Below are 22,780 nucleotides of genomic sequence, written 5' to 3'. Positions count from 1 at the left end.
GATCTTTAATAATTAAGGTTTTTTCTTGCAATCCCTATAAAGTAAGGACTAGAATTCAGCAAAATCTAGGTCAGAATGAGAGGTTGTCCTTGGAGTGGGGAAATTGTGCTGAGATCCTTGTTCTACCATCCACTAAAAGCAGTTTGGTCCTGGCTCCTTTGATTCTAACATAGGAAGAGGCTTTAAAACATGGATGTCCTGGAAAAATGAGGGTGATACATGCTCCAGCAGGGGGAAGGTCCAAAAAAGGCTTTATTTGGATGGATTGTTCATTGAATGTAAATATCAAACATCTTGTGCAATTATTTCTTGTACTTAGTCCTTTGAATTAAATTTGTGTCAATCTATTTGCAGAATGCTAGCCTACCTTATATTTCGGAGAACACCATTTTTCGTGTTCCTATCTCGAAGGCCATTCAACTTACCAGGGATGATGCAGTTAAAAAAACATTGCTAATTGAACTGGATATTTCTGTAAGTTGATGAATGTTTTCAATTACTTCAGCCGATATTGATAAAAATAGAACTGCAATACGTATTTCAATGTGATGTATTCCTGATCAAAGCTTCAGCTAGCCAACTGTTTTCCCTGTACTGGCTTACATTAGATAGTTGGCATTCAGTGTTCACTGGGTAACTAAACATTTATTTAACTAATGTAGGGTTTCCTCACGTGTGTATGCATGTAAAAGAAGTATTCTAAAAGCCTTTATGATAGCCTTTATGATAGTTCTATAAATTATGGAATTTGATATTGTTTCATATTAGTTGGGTAATAAGTAAAACAAAATCCAGCAAATAGGAGGAGCTGGACCTCAGTATAGAACTTATCTAAACTAGGCTGATAATTAGAGGATCTAATTAATCTTCTCTTGGAAGTGAGTGTAGGTGGGTAAATGGAGAAGCAAGCTGGAAAATGTAAGTAAGGAAAATGGCATAGAGCAGGGGTCGCCAACCTTTTGGATCTCAGGGACCACCAAACTCATAATTTTAAATCCCAGGGACCACTAATGTGAATTTTGACTGATGGTGGCTTGCTGACATTGGGAGAGAGAGGGGGAGAGAGAGAGATCTGATCTAATGTCTCCCCCCCCAAAACCACACAGAGGCAGGGGTGGGATTCAAATTTCTTAACCAGTTCTGTGGGTGTGACCTAATTTGTAGGTGTGACTTGGTGGTCATGTGACTGCTTGTATGTAAATATTATAAATATATAAATATTGATTTTTTTTATAAAAAGCAACTTTTACCCAAAATCAGGCAAAGCAGGCAGGCAGATTGAGTTTCTCACAGAATCACTTAGAGATCTGTGTTTCTGCCATCGGCTAGCTGAGTCTGTACTGCTTCCTAAGGAAGCAGATCCGAAAATCTAAAGATTAGTTAGAAAGCAAGAAATCCAATGATTTCCTGCTTTCTAGCTATTCTAAATCTCCCAGCACAGAAGAACAGCTGATGGTCGGAAAAAGGAAAAATAGCAATTTAGCAGGCAAGTTTGCCAGGTAAGGAGTGAGTGGGCGGGGAGTGAGGGCCATGTGGGTGGTGCAGCCTTGTGTTCCTATGCTGCCTGGATTAATTGCTTTGGAGGGTGCTCTGGGGATGACATTTCTCTGCGGACCACCAAAATTTTATCGCGGCCCACCGGTTGGCGACCACTGGTATAGAGAGTAAAAAAGGGAGAGCTAGTCAGAAAACACTTCTTAATGTTGACATGAATTTAATCACGAATGTATTGGCTAAGGCATCACATTTATTTCATTGGAAAGGGTTACATTTACTTATTTATTATTTATTCATTAAATTTATATAGTCTCCCATCTCACTTTCACACAACTCTAGACAGCTTACAATAAAAAAATTTAAAGAAAAAACCCGCAAAGATTGCAAGGTTGGTGTTGATTCTACAGGTTAAACCAGACAAGAAGCATGACCAGATGAGGTAGTTCTATTTTAGGATAAGGTTATAATTAACAGAATCTTTTAAGCCTGAAGGTACTTCTCTTGCTCTGCCCATGCTCAGCCTATTTATTACCTGAAAATAAGGTGTCTCTTGAGCTTTTTGCCCCACCCACATTCCTGCTGGGGGGGTAAGTTGCCTTTTATCTAACTGTTCCCTTCGTTGTGTCTTGCTCCCCAAAGTCCGAAGGTCATTCCCATATACAATTGCACAGATCAGACAGGATGGGTAAAAACAGTTGGAGAGAAACAGTCCCATAAGTAATATGTTACCTCTTATGATGTTACTTAGATAATTCCTAGATTTGCTGGAACTCAAATTTTCAAAGAACACTGGTTCAGGAAATATGCAATTGTTGTTGTTGTTTGTATTGTGTTATTCCAGTAAAAAATATAACTATCCCAGGTCCCTGGGAAGGACTCAATAAATGAATAAAAATGTCACATCTAGTCTAAATATCTAACTGATTGTGCAACCAACCATAATAGTAATAATTTGAATACAGGAAACAACATTTAACTACCAGCCTGGAGATAACTTTAATATAATTTGTCCCAATGATGCATTGGAGGTGGATGAACTTCTTGATATTTTGGGACTCTTGGGAAAAAAAGATCATTTTGTTTCCTTAAGAGTTAAGGAAGGCACCAAAAAAAGAGGTAAGTTGTATGTCAGTATTATGTGGCATATGATACCTTTTGAGAAGAACTGTGATTTTGTGAGTGATATTCTTATTTTTGTCTGGAGACAATGTCTTAATTTCTATAATTAAAATAAACTTTTTTTTTGTTTACAACAATGCATGCCAGTTCAAACAAGCCATCAGCAGATGACTAGAGGTTGTGGTTTGGGGTCACCCTTCCATTGATTGTGTGAATCATTGCATTATTTTTGCTCTATTAGGTTTATTTATAGCTTCGTCCTATATTCGTATACTTATATGTATACATTGTTATCCAAATTATGAATTTATTCCATATTCCATAAACTTGAATTTATAAGCTTAATCTTCTTTTTGTTGAATTTATCTGGATTCTTTAGGAGCTCTTTGTGAAACTCCTTATTCTGAATAAATGTAGCTTCACTGCAAACTTTTATCAAAATATCATCTCAGAAGTCAGATCAATTTACATAAAATTGCCTTGGTCCAGTATAAATGTGGGGGGAACATAGAAACACCCTTGTGATAATGTCAGTTTATCTCTAATTCATAAGTTGTTTTCCCCTTAGCCTGCCATTGCTGAATAAAAGAAATATAATTCTTTCATAATTGAAATCTGGGCTCTTTTTTAGGGTATATACTAAATTATTGTTCTGCATCTCAGTATAAATCAGATAGTTAATCTATAAAGAAAATTACCTCAATCTCCTTCCTCAACTTGGTACCATTTGCAGTTTTGACTCTTGGAATTCCATGATGGCCTGGAATTTGGGAGGATGCTGTCACAGCAGTGTTCCAATTTGGGGAATATCATTCCAGGATTTTCCCTGGGGGGGGGGGGGATTTCTTTCCCTCCAGAACTTTACATTTTAAGATCCCTTCTGAAAAAAAACATTCTTAGGACATTCTTTTATCCAACTGTAATAGAAATGGATTTCCACTCAGACATAGATCTTCCCATTGATCTCTTTCTTTGCACACCCATAAAATCTGCAGTAAAAGCTCCTTTCAATCTAGCATTTGGATACAAATGGACACCATTGGATACAGACTATCTGCAATTGATCTTGTTAAATTTTAACACTTATGCCAGGAACGCTTCTACGTGTGGGACTTGAGGAAGTGTTTCAGGGAGGGTTTTCTGTTTACCCTCCAGGATTGTCCTTATAAGCATTGGACTTGCCAGTTATGAGCATGCTCAGTGCCGTCCTCAGAATATAAGGGCAAATTATATATCCCAGGGCTTGCTTTATAACCATGTTTCCCTGAAGATAAGACACAATTGGAAAATAAGCCCTAGTGTGGTTTTTCAGGAAGCTCGTAATATAAGCCTTACTCCAAAAATAAGCCTCAGTTAAGATTGTCAGTCAGACGGATGTATTTAGAACCGGATCTGTCCAAAAATGAGAATTACATGGAAAATGAAACCTAATGCGTCTTTTGTAGTAAAAATTAATATAAGACCCGGTCTTATTTTGGGGGAAACATGGGTACTACCTGAACCAAAGGAATTGGGTTGCTTTTTAGATTTCTTTCCAAGTAATTATATAGAAGATGAAGGATTTTCTATATGGTCACTGTTTTAACTTATGTTATTCTTTTAAAATAGGAGCAACAGTGCCACAGTATGTACCAGATAACAGTACTGTTAAATTTATTTTTACATGGTGCCTGGAAATCAGAGCCGTTCCCAAAAAGGTATTTTCCCCATTTCTTTTTTCATATAGTCATTAACTGTAATTCTTGGCACATAGCAAGGTTCACTTTCAATCTAGACCAAATGCCATTTTAGTTTGTCTCCTGTGTTGCAAATGTACTGTCTGCTACTTCAAATTAAATGTCTTTAAAAGCTGATGTGTTGCTTACTTAACCGTCTAGCCAAGCTGATTACAGCCTGATGTTGAGAAAAATGCATCATCATTTTTTCTCTTTATCTTATCTTTGATGGGCAATACAGTAAATCTATAAACGGTTGCATATACTAAATGAAATGATTTTATACCACTTCAGAATCAGGAAATATTTCTATGAATATTTACTGAAGACATAAAGATTTGTCTCTTATTTGCAATGAGTAAAATCACTATTGTGGAGCTCATAGTAATAATCAATTAACAACATGTTTGAATAAGGCTGTTCTTGTGTGTGCATACAATATTACTTTTTCAATTAAATAAGCTGAGTCTGAATACCTAGTGTTTAAACTGTGTTTTTGCAAATGAACATATTGGGATATTTTTTTCAATATAATCCACTAGATGTCATCACCTAACAATCTATGGAGACCTCTATTTACTGGCAGTGTTTCTCAACTTGTTTACATGTTATATATTTATAAAGGCAGATTACAAAGCATATTAAATTGTTGTATTTATTTTTCATTTTTATGCAGTTCTGTAGTTTTAATGTAATTTGTTATTCATATCTGTTTACTTTTGGTTTGGGGATCTGCTCATTATGTCTAACTTTATGAAATTTTGTAGGAGGACTATTTTTTTAAACTGTAGGTAAGTTTTGTTAACTCATGGTCAATTTTGAATTATTTCTTTGTTTATTTATTCATTAGGCATTTCTGCGCTCTTTGGTAAACTATACCACTGACATTAGTGAAAAAAGAAGACTTCAAGAACTGTGTAGCAAGCAAGGATCTTCGGATTATAACTCTTTTATAAGGGATCCTACTGTTACTTTATTAGATTTGCTCCGAGTTTTCCCAGCCTGCAAGCCTCCACTTAGTCTTTTGATTGGTAAGTCATTTTATGGAATGCTTCAACTGGAGAAAACAAAATACTAAAGATTTATATACTTAGAAGTTGATATGTTGCTCGCTTTCCAAAAAAAGCTTAGCTAAATTACACTAATACATTTTACACTATGACTTGTCTTGCAGTATGAGTTATATATTCCATATTAAGTTGTATGTGTGGAACAATAGCAATAGCATTTAGAGATATATTCTGCTATACAGCTCTAAGTGGTTTACAGAGTCAGCATATTGCCCCAACAATTTGGGTCTTCATTTTACCCACCTCGGAAGGTTGGAAGGCTGAGTCAACCTTGAGTCTGGTAGGATTTGAACTGCCAAATTGCAGGCAGCCGGCAGCCAGTAGAAGTAGCCTGCACTACTACTCTCTAACCACTGCACCATTGTGGCTAAGTTATGGACTCTAAATTAGAAAGTCCGTGTTTCAGTCTTGTTTCTGTCATAAATTCAGTGAGTGAATTAGGCAATTCCTGTCTTAAGCCTCACCCTATGTTCATTTTGTAATGTTTATTTATTTATTGGCAAAAGAATATTTATAGACCACCTGCACTCATAGGGGATTACAATCAAAACAAAAAGAGTAACAAAATTAATAAATAGCCTTTCTACTTCAGCGCTCAGAAAAATAAGGTCTTCACTGCCTTTTGAAAGGCAAGATGTTAAGAAAAGTTCTTATGCTCAGTGTCTTGGTGGTCATAAGAAAGTATATTGATAGGCTCCGCCCAGTTCACACACATGAGAAACTTCAGCATACCCTTCTTGAGGAACTGAATGGAGCAAATGAGTGGTTTTATGTAAATATTAAATAAAATGGGAGGACCAAGCACCATAATGGAATAATTATAGGCATAACTATTATTTCCTCACAGTTATTCTTAGCTGGAATTGCCATTTACTTAGTGTGGAACCACTGAAGAACAGTGCTAACAAATCCCGACATTTTTAGGTAGTCCAGAAGTTAGTTGGCAGTATGTAAGCTGACAACTCAAGAATACTCTTGAATTGCTTTGTTAATGATATAGAATGCTGCCAAAAGATCTAAAGCAGGAATATCAAACTCGTGGTCCTTAGGCCGGATGCATCACGTACCCACCTGGTTTAGCGAAGGGGGGGGGAATCCTGATACATCACGTGACACCGCCATGACGACATGAGTTTTACACCCCTGATCTAAAGAGATCAGGAAGGCTGCACTCTCCATACAGGTCTTGAGAAAAATCATCCACCATAACAAAAACATTTCTATGCTGGCTGTATGATGATCCAGATAAATCATTTGCTTTAGAGCCATCCCTCTGTAACCAGCACCTATTACCAGAGACATCTGCAGGACATTGTATTTTTGCAATACAAATTCTCTCCTTTCATACATATATATTCAGGGTTATGACATATATAGAAAAGAAGCTTACAGCACACTCGTTTTCTCCTTGACAACTTATTTCATAGTGTTGACACCACCTCTTTCTTAGACCAAATTAACCATCTCCCCAATCCAGCAACCAAAAACTTGCCCAACAATCAAACTTAAAGGTGAAATTAGATGTGGTGGTAGTGTTATTGGACTTCTATATAAGAATGTTTATTAAAAGTTGCAACCAAAATACAATATACGGAATACTTCATAATGCTTTCAGTTTTATTTAAATACGTAATTATTAGAAGATTCCATTGTTGTTTTGTTTTATAAATAGATGAGAGTGGATTCAAGGCTAAACTTTTATACTCAGGTTTGTTCCTTTTCAGAACATCTTCCAAAGTTGCAAGCCAGACCCTATTCAGTTGCAAGGTAATGTAATTACATTTTAATTGTGAACTAAAGGTGTTTTCCATTTGTTTAAATGGATCCAATCCTTTTATGGTTGGAGATAACTGAGAAGTTAAATTGAAATCTTTGGAAGTGTATCAGCTTAGCAATTGAAGACTGGAGGTCATTCACATATACATCATTAGATGTCTTGTGGTTTGTTTCTCAGCACTAGCAAAACGAATAGGCATCTTTGCTAAGCATTATCTCTGTTATGAAAGTTCCTATTTGGTTGTTGTGGCTCATTTGTCCAGGCAAACCACTGTTTCAAACTGATTCAAGTTGAAGCCAATTCTCAAGTCTTTGAACTACAAAGCTGTTTCCTGTAGCAGCACCTTCATGGTGTGTGTTTGTGATTCCTCAGCCATCTTGCTGCAAGGCTAATCATTGGAATTCTGATAAATCATGCTGAGAAACTGAACAGTATAATCAGAGAGCTTTGGGGAATTGTCTTTTATATTAACTGTTGTAACTGGCCACATGCTTTCAGTCTCAGATTCCAATCTGGAATATTGGACAATAGTAATATTTTTTATCAGAAAATTATTCAATAGAACATTTGGTTTTTCCTTTGACTATTTCATTGCAGTTCGACTTTGTTTCATCCTGGAAAGATGCATTTCATCTTTAATATTCTGGAGTTTCCATCCCACCTAGGTGAGCTGCGAAGAGGGGTCTGTACAGGTTGGCTAGCTGATCTGGTTGCCCCAGTCCTTCAGGTGAATCAGAAGAGCAAAGAATTCTTCTGTCCACAGGTATTAACATTTGATAAAAAGCTTACGTTTTGCAAGGCAGAATCTGGGAAAATAATTGCTTCCATTCTTACTACAGTGGTTGTGGATTGGTAGTAGCAGCTATAAAATATAATTTAGGATCTTCTGTAAAGATATTATTCTACTACCAAACCTGGTTCTGAAAATGGAAAACTTCCACTCCTGAGGGCCAGAATGTTGGAATATTCTGGACAAAGTTTTGATTGATTTCTGAGGTGGGAGAATGAGGATGGATGAAAATAGAAGCCAAACAATAAAATATTGACTGTAGCAATTAATTGTAACAACTATCTTTGAGCATAATTTTATGATTAGTGTACACTGCTTTGGGATTGTTGATGAGAAATGTATTATAATTTAAAATGTACAAATGTTTGTTATAATTTAAAAGATAATTTGTACACATAATGATGTACTATCGGTATGTGACACCAAAAAAGCTTTCTAGAATGTTCATACAAATCTATGTTGGAAATGTAGAAAATGTAAAGTGTTGTTTTATCATGGTTCATAGACATAAAAAAATCTAGAAAGTTTGAGGTTTAAATAAAGAATTGTAAAGTTTTAATATTCAACTGAAACCAGAATCTTTCTTACTGGGTTTAATGAATAGATAAGTAGAAAAGACTTATGGAAGATTGTTTTTGTACATGGCACCATCCATAGTGAGATACTTTTTTGAACAAAGATGAACAGACTCTGAAATACCCTCAATGGAGGAATAGTTAATAAAAATGACAAAATTTCCAGAGATGGCAAAGTTGACTTACTTGATTAGGGAAAAAACAATGTTTATATTTGTCAGTAACTAGAAATCCTTCATGGACGTTTTGCTGAAAATGGGGGAAAATGAAGTTGTGATTCATGGGTTTGATGTCTACAAAGAACCATGATTAATCTTAGAGAGGATAAAATATAATGTATTTATGACAGCAAACAGAAGATTGATTGCTAATCTTTTATATCAATTTTCTTTTGTCCTTTTTGTTTCATTTCTTTCTTTACTAACCACTTTTTTTTGGGGGGGGGGTGACTTTCTTCTTTAAAATTTTATTGTTTTTATTTTATGAAAATTACTTTAATGAAAATCAAGTAAAAAAGAAAAAGCATAAAAATAAGAATTCTGTTGAAGAGTACATAAATAATCTAACAATTTCATAATTCAGTTGAGGAAAACAAACCACTTCTAGAGACAAGAATTAACTTGCATCCATATGAGATGCTTTATGGCCAAAAGAGAAATTGCAGTCATTTAAAAAATAAATTATTTCATAACATCAAGTATTTGCTAAAGAAACAGCAGGGGTCTTTGCAGCTATATGAAAAATGCTTATAATGACACAAGTCTTTCATTTATTACATTAATAGAAACTATGTTTTAATAGAAGTGAGGCCTGTGACTTACTGTTCTTTTGTCTATGACCTTCTTAACAAGCTATCATGATTGTTCTGTTCAAAATGTAGAAGCAACTGTCACACCATGCTGTGGGAGGAAGTGTCAAAGACAAATGTTGCACTTGGTAAACCAATTTCTGTTATTAGAAATTGAGTTTCTGTCATCTTATTTCACCTCCTTTCAATGGAAATCATTAATTATTTTGTAGTTTAATCATTCCTGTATTTCTTTATTTTTTAAAAAAAAATTAAGTAAGTTAGCAATCATGCCTAATCACTGAGGAGATTGGTTTCTACATTTTCTTCAGTTTCATTTTAATTGCGTTTTAGATCAACATAATGTCTCGCCCATCCAATGTTTTTCACTTACCAGACAACCCATCTGTTCCTTTTATTATGGTTGGTCCAGGAACTGGAATTGCACCGTTTATTGGCTTTCTTCAGCACAGGCAAGTCTTTTAAAGATATCAGTCTGTCACCAACAACCTATTTTCTAGCTGGCAACACTATGAAAACCTTTACCTGGTCACGAACAGTCAGATTCTTTTATTTATTCATTTGTTTGTTTGATTTGTCAATATAATAGAAATAAGAATAAACGTAAGTATAAATACATGAAATAGGTATGAATAATTGGGACAATAGGACAAGGGACGGTAGGCACGATTGTGTGCCATGGAGTCCTTTGTCTCACGAGTTATATCTTCTATGAACGAGATCTTCAACCCAATCGGATTGTAATATTACAGAGCATAATGTTACGATATGGGAAATTGCTGGCTTGTTTTTTGCTAGATGTCTACACTTGCTTTTTGTTTTATATTTTGTTGGTTTCAAGTGATTTTTTTTGTCTTTTTTTTTCTTTTTTAAAAATAATTCTCTCCCATTCCATTGTTAGTACTTTGGGGGGGGGGTATTTGTTTTTCTCGTGCGCGCTACAATAGCTGCTTTTATTATAGCAATAGCTTCCTTTTTTAACATATATAGTAATATAAATTAACAATGAACATGGCAGTATTTTTAAAGGTTAGTAAAATTATATTTTTTAAAAATGTATAAAATTATATGCAGTCTCATTGCATGTTTCTCATTTGGTAATGAATGGTGAAAAGGAGGCCAACTTGAATTAAATTCTGCTATTCCCAGTTAATCCTATCTGTGATAGTGTCTGTTTTTCCCCCTTCTTCACTTCCCCGAGGCTGCTTTTCAAATACAAGTTTTGGTCTGACCTTGTTTAACTTTTGAAATAAGCCAATATGGGCTAGATGCTAATTAAGCAAAATAGAACTCCAGTATCTTATTTCCAGTTCATCTTGGTTTAATAGATTGCAACCATACCAAATGAAATCTTGCATACGTTATTTCAGGAGAAATTTAGGCAAATTAGGGGATAAAATATTAGTTTTGTTCCCTGCGATAGTATGTTATTATCATAGATACACTGACTAAAATGCTTGGAAAATTGCTTTCGTTGGATTGGTTTCAACTAACTGCATATCAGTATGTTAAAAGTTCTTTTATTGTTGCGAGCTGCAGCTTTTTAAACATCACATCAGTTGTGCTTGAAAGCGATAACTTTCAAAGCTGAACTGTAGATGTGCAGAACATCTTAAGTTCAATATTTGACCCTTTTTTCATTCCAAAAACACTGCAATTTGTTCATTTAATTAATATGAGTTTACCACATCAGACTTTATGCTTTATTTTGTAATATGGGAAAGAGTAATAAGGAGAGTTTTCTAGAAAAGTAACTGTATGTGGAGCATGAAATTGAATAGTTGCCATGCCAAATGACTTCTTTTAAAAACCTGAGTCATAAATTTGTAGAATAACATTAATTGAGATAGCCAGGCTCTGCCCTGGAAAATGGAGAGGCAACAGATTGGCTCTCATTACTGTTTATAATGCAAGTCAGTGTTTAACAAGCTGCTGGGACTAATTTGTTCCATATTATTGAAATAGCCATGTACATTATATGCAGCTATGAAATGAGTAAAATGTTGATTTAATTACAACCAAAAGGATTTCAAGGTTATAAGGCCATTCTGATCTGATAATGGACTGAATGAATATCAAGTAGGAGAACTAGGACCTATATTAATCTACAAGAAATATGTCTAAAAGCCCCTCCTATTTACTTGAAACACTACAGCATTGTGTTTAGTTGATTTAATGTATTTCTATTATTGTAAATACACTTAAATGTAGACACTTCAGTGCACCTGCTCTTCAGATTTCAACAATCAACCATAAAATATTGTCTAGATCAGGGGTCCCCAACCACTGGGCCGCGGACCGGTACTGGTCCGTGGAACGTTTCCTACCGGGCCGCCGGTTTGCTGGGCGCCGCCATCTTGTTTGACGAGAAAGTCCTTCCGGGTGAGCTTTTCCGGTTGGAAAGCGGTGTTTGGGTCCTGAAGGAATCCTCGCGCCTTAGTTTCATCGAAGGGGGGGGCTTCAAATGAAACTAAGGCGCGAGGATTCTTTCAGCACCCAAGGCAAGGCGAGCTGAGTGACCGTCCCGAAGCGAAGCCCATCGACAAAGGTACAAAGGAGGAGTTGAAGGTGGCGGGGAGAAGCGGGGATGGCTGGCTGGCCGGTCGCTCGGCTCGCCTTGCCTTGTTATGCATGCTGATGCCGGTACCGGGCCACGATCATTTTGTGATGCCGGTACCGGGCCGTGGCACAAAAAAGGTTGGGGGCCACTGGTCTAGATAGATAAAGATTTGTGAGTGGTATTTGCAGATTTGAATTTTATTGAATATTTGGGGAGGGAAATCTCAGTTATACAGTACATGAGGGAGCCTTAAGAATATTTCTAAGCTAGAAAAGTTCTTAAAGGAAGAATGGTGGGGGGATCCAAAAGAAAAAATAGACACTTAACTATATTTTAAAAGTTGCAAGTTGGTACTTCTGCCAAAGGAAATGCTACATAGTACTGACTTGAATGGATGCCCAAACTCCTGGAACTGTCATATTCACTTTTTTTAAAAAAAATCTGAATTTGTAAATCATTAAATTGCAGAAAGGTTTTGTTTAATTTTATATTAGGTAGAGCTTGTGAACTGTGGTAGTGCAGTGGTTAGAATGCAGTACTGAAGGCTACTTCTGCTGACTGCTGGCTACCAGCAGTTCAGTAGTTTGATTCTCACCGGCTCAAAGTTGACTCAGCCTTCCATCCTTCTGAGATCGGTAAAATGTGGACCCAGATTGTTGGGGGCAATAGGCTGACTCTGTAAACCACTTAGAGAAGGCTGTAAAGCACTGTGAAGTGGTATATAGGTCTAAGTGCAATTGCTATTGCTATTATGTTAGCTTTTCTTCATTTAGAAATTCATTGAAACTTGCAGTTTGATGAGTCCTTAAACTTTTACGCACAATAATTCCCAATTCCAGATTTATTGGTAAATAGACTGATTGATCAAGAATTTCCGTTTGTTCTCAGATTCTAGGTTTAACATTTTGCTATAATATGTATATCATAATTGTATATCATATTGCTCTCATAACTGAGGACCTCGTAAGAATAAAACAGTAATTTCATGGCAACAGGAGTCTCCGCTCCAGAATCCTTCATAAGGCTGTGCACTTATAATTCTTCTGTACAATTTATATTAATGATGGGGAAAAACTAGATAGGTGTTACTCTTCATATGTAAAATAAATTATTTTGCTACAAATACTGAAAATTTTAGGTTTATAATCTATTTCTTCTTCAGGAATTAATAACAGTTAAACTTTTCAGATAGAATCTATGCATAATACACTTTACAACTGTATTATTTTTAATTGGATATTTTATTTAGGCAGAAGCTCAGCGAAAAGCATCCAGATTATAAGTTTGGAGAGACGTGGTTGTTTTTTGGCTGCCGCCATAAGGCCAGAGATTACTTGTTCCAGTAAGCTTTCTTCTGCTCCTTGTTAGCATTTTAACATTTAGCAGTTGTCCATTGGAACCATATTTTCTTCATTCCGGCCTCTTGCTTGGATTTCTCTTGCAGAGATGAGCTCAGGTTCTTTCTTGAAAACGGCGTGTTAACTTACCTGATAGTTTGCTTTTCAAGAGATGTTCCAGCTGTGGCAGAAACTGCCCCTCCTAAATACGTTCAAGATAACCTCCGGCTTTATTGTAAAGAGATTAGTAGGATTTTGCTGCAGGAGAAAGGATATTTTTATGTGTGTGGGTGAGTAATACTGATTTTTTATAAGCGTTGGATATGCAAGAATGTGTTAAAACAGTTTGCTGCTGTAAGCTTAGCATGTACAAACCCAGACCTTCAGGCTTTCATCACTGGCAATACAAAAACTGAGAGCAAAATAATAAAAACCCCAAATCAATGAGAAATCCAGGTGTTTTTGAGGTTATGACTTTTTTTAAAAAGAGAAGGAAATCCTGGAGGCAGTTTTCATTACGGCTTTCAGTGGGAAGATGACAGGATAACAATAAAAGTTGCTTGAAAGACTGAACAAAAATGAACTAGAAAGAAGGGCAAGTATTTCTAGGTTAATCTTGTTGAGTCAAAATAATAGAAAAATCAGGTTACAAGTTAAGGCAAGTAAGGGGGCTAGAATGCAAACAAAAAGGCAAGATTAAAAGGGCCCTAAATAGGCCTTCAGTTCTTTACATATTTGAGACTTCAATATTTCATACCTTGCACTTAATGTGATCTTGGCTGGTTGACCACTCCTGGGGAAGGTACCAGTGTGTTGAGTTACCTCCATTTATACCTGATCTGCCTGACAATGGATTGGAAGATTACAAATTTTGGAAAATAATTTTGTAATGCTTCTAGCCTGATAAGCATCAACAACTGTTTTTCAATAATCCACAAAAATCTTGTTTGTTCAAGCTATGGCACACTACCAGACACCTGTGATGTAAAGATTAGACTTTAATGATGAAACCCAGAATGTTGTTTAAATAAGGCAGGACCTACCGCTCACACTTGATTATCATCTCATTGATTGAAACACCTGGCTCTAATGTCCCCTTTAAATGAACCGATAATCCTAGCAGTTCATATACAAAATATGTAGCTTTGTATCATTTTCTTAAATCAATAAGTGAAGAAAGTATAATGGTTTTGAACCATTTAAATGGTTTTTCTTTATCTAGTTGTAAGACTTGTGTGGAAAACATCACAGTTTCATTCATGTTTTATTCAGAAATATTGAAAATTCAAAATAACTCATTTTTAAATTTTCAGCAACTGTTTCTGGCCCCCATGCTAAAATAAAAAGAAACATCAATTACATATTTAAATTTGAAATTAGTATTTTTAAAATTTATGCTAAGTAGATAACCTCTAGTCCCAATTTTGGGGGAGTTAAATGGCATTAAATTTAACAGCACCCAAATTAGTAGTTTGTGTAGGAATATGAAATACGCCTGTGGATTTTGGAAGTCTGAAAGCCTCCAGTTTTGTGGAAATTCTGTCGGGCAACATTTGAAAGATTTCAGGGGAACTATTTCTACTTAATGGGATTGTTTCTGCTCTGGTTTGGGTGCTTTGTTTTTAAAATACACAGATGAGAGACTTTGCAGACTACACAATTGAGCCTAAAATTTCTATGCCAAATGAGACATTCGTTCAGTGAATTTTGCCCCATTTATGACCTTTTTTACACCAGTTATGAATCACTTCAGTTGTTAAGTTAGTAACGTGGTTGTTAAATGAACCTGGCTTCCCCGTTGACTTTGCTTTTTAGAAGATTGCAAAAGGGGATCACATGACCCCAGGACACAGCATCAGTCATAAATATGAGCCAGTTGTCAAGCATTTGAATTTTGCTCATGTGACCATGGAGATGCTGCAGTGGTCATAAATATGAAAACAATCATAAATCACTTTTTTCAGTGCCGTTGTAACTTTGAGTGGTCACTAAATGAACTGTTGTAAGTCGAGGACTACCTGTATAAAGCTATCTAGCCAGAAGCCACTGGGAGCCTTGCTCTGCCTGCACACCAGAAGGAAAAGAACCTATGGAATAGTGTAGCACTTTTGATCACATCCCAATTCATACCATATGAGTTTGTCCAAGAAAATTTCCCAATCAAAAGTGCCTCAGTATAAATTGTTATAACATGCTACTGATAAATTATATATTTATCATTAGTTAAATGTTCAACATATATGAATATATGGAGACATTTTCATAAATAGCATTTTTTCCTGAGCATTTTAAAACCCTAGAAATAAGGCAGGACAGGTTATAGCTCTGAAATGAAACTCCAAAATTAAACAAACATGTAAAGTGGTTAATTTTACTTCTTAAAGTCTGATTATTAAAAGAGGTATATTGATACCTATATTAAGAATTTTGCGAGGTGAGAACTACCAGAGAATTATATCTTGCCATTTAGTACCACCATTGGCCATTTTCAAAGGGGCGGCGCTTTGGTGTGCTTGACTTAATATAATATTTAACAGAATATTTGATTTTTTTTAAAACTTCACAACCTGTGGTCTTTGCTATTTGATAGCAATACTATATGGACTGGTGTATGTGTTAATATCTACTCCCCCCCTTTAACAACCCTATAATCCTTTGCATTGGGGTGGAATAGGGGTGACTTGAATAGAGCTGAGCATTTACTGGCCAGATGCCCTTCCTGACACCTGCACGGAGTTCGCAGCAGATATTTTCTCTTTATGCCGAGAGAGAGAAATATTGGCCACTACCTACTCACAGCCTTCTGATTAAGAGGCAAGAGCTCCACCTTTGTTAAAATCCATTTATTTAAGTCAATTATAATTGTTTTCTCTCTTTGTTCTTTATTTTAAGAGATGCAAAAAATATGGCTAAAGATGTGAATGAGACTCTGGTGGAAGTCTTCACCACCGACAAAGGAGTTGATAAACTGGACGCATTGAAAATATTGGCTACATTAAGAGAAGAAAAAAGATACCTGCAGGATATATGGGCCTGAATACTAGCTTTTGGAATTCACTTGACCAATGTAAACAGCAATTTTTTAAATGCCTACTTCTGTCTGTAATTTTCTCTCAATTATAATTTGAACTATTTTTCTAGGGAAATAACAAAGAGAAATACATCATTTCCAAGAGATTTGTCACAGTACAAGTGGTTTTAAATAAATGATGCCATTTATTTCCATCAAGATGGTGTTTCATTTTTCCTCTGAAGTTGATTGATATAACTTTGCCTTGGGTTTGAAAATATGGCATAGAATGGTATTACCTGTTTTCTTCGGCTATTAACAAATTGAGGGTTTTTTGAAAACAAGAACAATTGTATGCTAGGTACAATATATAGAGTATCAGAGATGTTATTCATTCTTCAAGTCTAGTCTTTCTGCTTTTGCAGAAAAAAAAACTACAGTGGAAAATTACAGAAAAAAGTACTTATTTTTTTGTAAGTACTTATTTATAACTTATTTATAAATACAGCTGGAGCACTTATATTAATAATGATTTTTACTAAATGTACATCTAAACCAAAAGTTGGCTCCATCCTTTTATTTTGGCAGTGTCCCCTCTTTTGGGAACAGAGGAAATTATGAAAATAAATTTTGGGTTGACATGGTATAAAGCAAATAATTTTCATGAAAATGAGCCCCAATCCTGAAAAGAATCCGCTACCATTTGATGATGGGCCTAATGCCCAGTTCTTGCCCAAATAATGTTCTATGAAGTGTTTTGTTACGATGGAAGAAAACCTGTATATTAAATTTCCTTCTTATCTAAACATGATCAATGAAATAGGCATGACTTAGTGTTGAAAAAAATATGAATATTTGAAGCATTTTTCTTAATTTCACTTACAAAGCCCAACCTTCTGAATGAGTGGCTGTAGGGGTAATCACTGAGCACATTCTGCACAATACAGTACCTTTGGTTAGAGTCAGGTTTTCACTGCCTTTGCATGTTGCATGAACCTAGCCTGCTTGGCTAGTTGACCATTTGAGATATTATGGAAACCAGGAAAATGACCCACTTTGGTAATCAGGTGAAGCATATTGTGTGAATAGCTTTCATTGAATTTATCTTTTTAAGAGAAATAATGTCATATCTCATTTTACTGTTTTTTAAAAGATGACTGCTGCTACTTCAAAAGTGATTTAAAAGTCATTCATTTTTCTACTGTAGTTTGGAATGATGGTCCCACAGTGACTTGTCAAAAAACCCTTGGGTTAAGCTGCAAAATGAGAAGCTGGATTGATTTGAATAAATTTAACATTCTCCAGATATTCTAAAGTGTGGCTGAATCAAACCTAGTGCTACTAGATAGTATGCAAACTGTTACTGTTTTCAGTAAAATAAAATAAACTCTAAGAGTCTTTTAAGGTTTATCATAACTATTTTGGCTCTGTGTTGTCATTTGATGATCACGCGCTTCAATATGCACATCTCAAACAAAGAGGTGAGTTTTAATGCCTGCAGAAACAGCTTTTGCTAAAGACGCAAAGCAGTTTTAAAATCTTGCATTCTTTCTTTTCTTTTCTTTTCTTTTTTGCTATTGAGGTTATTTTAAACAGAAGCAAGTTGAGATTGGGTTAAAGGAAGAGTTTCTTTGCTGATACTCGGTTTAGGAGCTTTTAAGGAATGCAAAGAGGATGGTTGAGCATTATCCACTGGCCATTAATATGTGTTATACATGCTGATGGCTGCATCTATTTTCAGAAATGTGTTTTTTTAATGTTGTTGTAGAAAGGCAAGGTTGCTTCCAATTATCTCCCAGTTTTCTATAATATTTCTAAGTAATAAACAATTGTAATATGAAGATAAGATAAAATGTCTCCCATTTTTCTACTTAAACAATAAACAGGCCAACTGACAGCAAAGAAAATAGCCTCTTAAAATAGAAGCTGCATGACAAATAGTTGCTAATGCAGTATACTAAGGTTAATTAAAAAATCTCCAAAAAATTAATCTTTATGTGATGAGAGAAAAAAGTAGTAGTTTCAGAATCTTAGGTGTGATACCCTGATGAAAAAGTTAGAAATGACAGCTTTGTTAGCAATCTGTTTATTTACAAATGTACAGGTTGAAAGCAGTAGTCCAAAAAGGCAACATCACTTGCAAAAATAAGCATTACTGAAATATCCCCCTTTATGCAGTAGGCTGTGAAGAATCAAATCAATTAACCTTCTAACTTCCCAATGGTGTTCTTATCACTATAAATTCCAGGGTGCACAAAACAAAGACAAAGTAGCTTTTTAAATAAGTAATCGGCCTTCCTAGAATGCAGTTATCCCATACTTTTTATACAACACTATGCATTCCTACTTAGACGTACTGTAAAACCCACTCAATTTATTAGGACATACTTCCAACTATAGGATTGCAGCTTAGGTTCGGCTTCAGGAATTGTAAGGGATTGCCTTTTCTTAATGTTTTTTTCACTTGGATGGTGAAGTCCTAACAACTCCATGACAAATACAAAGAGCACATCAGGGATCATAACCCAACTGTGTGTTGACAGAATTTCAGTTTGAGGGTCTTTTATTTCATTATTTGCAAGGAAAAGTAATAAAACGTAAATGAGATTGGCTCTCTAAAATATTATTCTGCTTACAAGCATGGAACAAATTTCTGGCAGCCTAGCAACTCTCATTAATTTCCATGTGATGACAAGGGAAAGAATAAGGTAAGGTTTCTTTCTCTTGCACTGTGAAGAAACCTTAAAACTATGGCTGATCTACAGAAACATAATTATCAACATTTGTGGATCTTTGTCCTATAGCGGTGACACCACTAGCCAACCAGAGTTCAAGCAGTCCTCACTTTCACACTATAATACTGTTGCTAAGCGATGCAATCAAAATGAAACATAATTTGACTCATTTGCCTCCCATCCTTCTGTAAAATGAGACATCAGGTGATCTCCAATGTATAGTTCAAGCTTTGGGCATGAAGCAAATCCCAGCAGTCGTGTGAGGTGATGTGATTGCAACTTGCAACTTTCTGCCACCAATCCCATTAGCTTTTGTTTGCCCAAAGCCTCTGTAAAGGTCGCCAATGGCAGTCTCAATCATCATAAATGAACACAAAAGTCGCACAAATTGCAAGCACATGACCATGGGGACACTGCAAAAGCTGCAAGTTCAAGGACTGGTTGTAGAACTTCCCTTTTTCAGAACTGCTGTAACTTTGAACAGTCACTGAACAAGTGATCAGCAGCTACCCGTAAATCAGTCCTTCCTTGTGCAGTTCTGTCGTGCTGGACAGAAATCCTTTCTGCAAGTGGGCTTTGCGGAAAGGACCACGCAGGGTTGAAACAGATGGAGAGCTTTGGTATGTGGTGATGGTGATGACTGCATAAGGGTTCATGCCTGCTCTGAAGCTGCCTCTTGTTTTCAACCAGTGAGCTGAAGGGGAGAGGCTGGATAGATTGTTTTCAGAGAGATGTGTGAGATTAAGTAAGAACCCAAGTTTTTTGCTGCAAATATAAAATTTATTTTTACTGCATGTTCAATGTTTAATGAAAGTTTTGTAATAAAATTCTGTTTGAGATGCTTGTTTTTCTTTTATGATATTCCTAAATCACAAATTATTTCTGACAATGTCAGCTGGGTGGGCAAGAGGAAGAGGCTTTGATGGGGGAAATACTCCCTATTAAAATGACCTTGTGAGTTAATTTCCCTTCCTAATTTTCCCTTGCTGTGAGCACAAAGGTGCAAGTTTGCTACCCAATAGAAAATGCAATATTTTCTACAGCATAGAGATGGAAGATCTGACCTGCCTTTAGGTTTTGAATTTCCAAATCTGAACATCAACATTTCTGCTAGAGCAAGGGTGTCCAAATTTGGCAAATTTAAGACTTGTGGACTTCAACTTTCAGAATTCCCCAGTCAACATGGGTGGCTGGGGAATTCTGGGAGGAAGTCTTAAAAGTTGCCAAGGTTGGACATCCTTATGCTAGATCACATATGGCCCTCTACAGCCTCTGATTATGAGTGAAAACTGCCCCCATTTTTCTGACAGAATAGTGGTGGCTGCAAGCAAACATACCATGGGGGAAATTAACTGCTGCTTTTCCACAAGTGTCCTTAAGCGAGGTATCAAATACTTTAATCCTCCATAGTTCTTGATGTTACATTAATCCATTGTGTGTTCTAATGTACACTGCCCTCCATACAGTCTATTATTTCATGGAAAGGAAGATTCTGCTTCCTGGTTTTGCCCTGATATACAAAGTCTAAGATGTTCATAGGATCAGAAGAGAATTAGGCAACAGAAATAGGCGTTAAGACAATCCTTTTCATGGTACTTGTTAAATTGCATGCAATTAGATTTCAAATTCTACACTAGCACCTATGTTTACCATGATACATTAATAAACTTTATTTGTAGAGTTGGCTCATAAGCTGTTACATAAGCAAAAGTGACAAAAATACCTTGAATGCTAGGAATAGAGGTAGTATTATTAAGAGACTCAGTAAAGCCCTCCCTGACTTGGTGGGATTGAAGTGGGTGTGGAGAGGAAAGCACAAAGCATCTGGCAAGATTCTATTATTGCTGCCTACCAATAACATATAGCATCACTTTTTGTGTCTGGTCTATCGGATAGATAAAAAAAAAATTAAGACAAAATTTCTGATTGATCCAAAAAAAAAAAAAACTGACAAGATTTCATGCTCATTTGTTCACTTTCCAAAAACTGGCGCTCTCCACATCTAAACACAATTTGGCAACTGTATGCCCACTATTGATGAGTAATCATTATTCCCATGTCCCTTTTTCATTGAGGTAAAACTACCCCCCACGGTTGAATTCAAGCTGGTTGGATGGTAGGAAAAGATGACCTGAGACCCTCATCTTCAAATGCAAAGCATGTAGCCAAGAGAATATAAATGTGAAAGTTGCAGCCTCTCATTTGATGCATCCTTAAGGAGCTTCCCGTTCCTCCCCCCCCCCCCAATACAAAATGCACCAGGAGAAAAATACATTTTATATACAAGTAAGCACTTCCTCTATTTACATGCCGATGACGAAGTTCACTTACTGTATAGCACAGTATTTTATGTCTCCTCAAAAACCACTCTCACAATGAACTGGACTTATTCCCTGATAAAAATAAGGAGAGGGTTACAATCTTGATGCATCGAATTATAATAATGGTTTGCTTAATACACATCACCATTTTACATTTTAGCTTGATTTTTAAAACAGTATTAAAAATAGAAGCACTTGTGCTTTCCCATCTGCTCTTAAGAAACGCAGGGCAAAAGCAGGAATGGATCTGCAGGCAGGCACAAGCCATCTGCTGAAATTAAGAAAGGCTCTTCAAGATGAAGGGACCTGTTCATAAGGTCTATTTTGTGGAAATAATTTACCATTTCTAAACATTCCTGAAACATAGTAAGATTGGTCTACAGTAATTCTTATGGAGAATTTAGACTTGATTTGTAGTCAAGCTGGAAATTGGAAACTGTAGGTTTCCATTTGTGCTCAGCAAAGAAAGCCACTCTAGTTGTTATGAGTCTCTTAGGATTTACAGTAAAGCATGGGGTCTTATCCTGCATTTAATCTCAGCAAATGGGAGTCTTCAAATTGAAATGCAAAGATGATCATTACTTTTCTAGATTAGCTTCCATAAATGAAATCACTCAGCAAGTTCAAGGAATTAAACAAGTTATTTTTTCCCCAATTTTATTTTTATTTATTGCTGGGATATGCTCTGCCTGGTTGTTTATCTATTTTTGATGTAGTAGCTATACAGACATTCATTGCTTATTCATAGCAAAGTTGTTCTTATAGTTAACTTTTTTATTTTCATTTCTTTTAGAGATTGAACAGCCACTTGGCTTGTGCTGAGGGCTGTTCTATATATTTTCAACACCTCTTATTTACTAGGATTATCACTAGTTTCTTTTCATTTTTTAAAAATTTTCTGTCCATTTTTAAAGTTTTTCTCCTTTTGTACTTTGATTTATCATGGAGATTTTAGTTCCTAAATAGAATGTCTCAATTTTTTTTAAATTCCTTGGCTATATTTTAATGTGTGTTTTTAAAAAGTATGTTGCCTTTATCATGGAATGTAAACAAAAAATCTTAGATGGACTTTTAAAAAACAATTGCTTACCAAATCAAAAACTTTTTTTAAAACAACTGGGCCTCCTCCCATCTGTATTTTTCTATACAAGAGATATATTTTATTCAAAACATGTCTTGATCAAGTATAATCTGCCACGGTAGAGTAATTTAAATCAGTAAAACTTCAAAAAAATTAATACTGGCATTTAAAAGTTTTAACAACCACATTATATTCTTTATATAATATTTTATACTCATTAGTTCAATAAGTGCCATCTAAACATTTTACAATTTTTTTATTTTACTGGTGGATAATTAAGGCTGGAGATTTCAGTAACATTTGGGACCCTTTGCTGGCTCTTTCAACTAAATTTAGTTCTGAAACTTGGAGGTGGGAATTTAATTTGGTGGATATACAATAAACT

The 22,780-nt window shown here is 35.6% G+C and overlaps 2 protein-coding genes across 11 annotated transcripts in view; one reads left to right on the top strand and one right to left on the bottom strand.

Moving 5' to 3' along the window:
* The window catches only part of MTRR (5-methyltetrahydrofolate-homocysteine methyltransferase reductase), a 58,651-nt gene that overhangs the window by 34,832 nt on the left and 1,039 nt on the right, over positions 1 to 22,780 (top strand). For 6 of the 7 annotated variants that reach the window (XM_087930668.1, XM_087930662.1, XM_087930661.1 and 3 more), the window contains exons 6-15: positions 355 to 474; positions 2,460 to 2,613; positions 4,225 to 4,313; positions 5,182 to 5,362; positions 7,126 to 7,168; positions 7,776 to 7,941; positions 9,685 to 9,807; positions 13,165 to 13,253; positions 13,356 to 13,538; positions 16,141 to 17,566. In XM_087930668.1, coding sequence (XP_087786794.1) covers positions 355 to 474; positions 2,460 to 2,613; positions 4,225 to 4,313; positions 5,182 to 5,362; positions 7,126 to 7,168; positions 7,776 to 7,941; positions 9,685 to 9,807; positions 13,165 to 13,253; positions 13,356 to 13,538; positions 16,141 to 16,285 — 1,293 coding nt within the window. In that variant the 3' untranslated portion in view covers positions 16,286 to 17,566. Of the gene's footprint in view, positions 1 to 354; positions 475 to 2,459; positions 2,614 to 4,224; positions 4,314 to 5,181; positions 5,363 to 7,125; positions 7,169 to 7,775; positions 7,942 to 9,684; positions 9,808 to 13,164; positions 13,254 to 13,355; positions 13,539 to 16,140; positions 17,567 to 22,780 lie in introns of those variants that run through there. The other variant, XM_087930664.1, reaches the window with a different exon arrangement.
* Positions 22,397 to 22,780, bottom strand: part of SEMA5A (semaphorin 5A) — a 195,431-nt gene continuing 195,047 nt past the window's right edge. For all 4 annotated transcript variants that reach the window (XM_087930659.1, XM_087930658.1, XM_087930657.1 and 1 more), the window contains one exon: positions 22,397 to 22,721. The gene's annotated coding sequence lies outside the window, so the exon portion shown is untranslated. The remainder of the gene's footprint in view (positions 22,722 to 22,780) is intronic.

The sequence above is a fragment of the Pseudonaja textilis genome, chromosome 3 (genome assembly GCF_049901715.1).
Source record: "Pseudonaja textilis isolate UNSWEBS1 chromosome 3, rPseTex1.2, whole genome shotgun sequence".
NCBI lineage: Eukaryota > Metazoa > Chordata > Lepidosauria > Squamata > Elapidae > Pseudonaja > Pseudonaja textilis.
The sequence above is the reverse complement of the archived record's forward strand: the minus strand, read 5'-3'. Positions and strand labels throughout refer to the sequence as shown.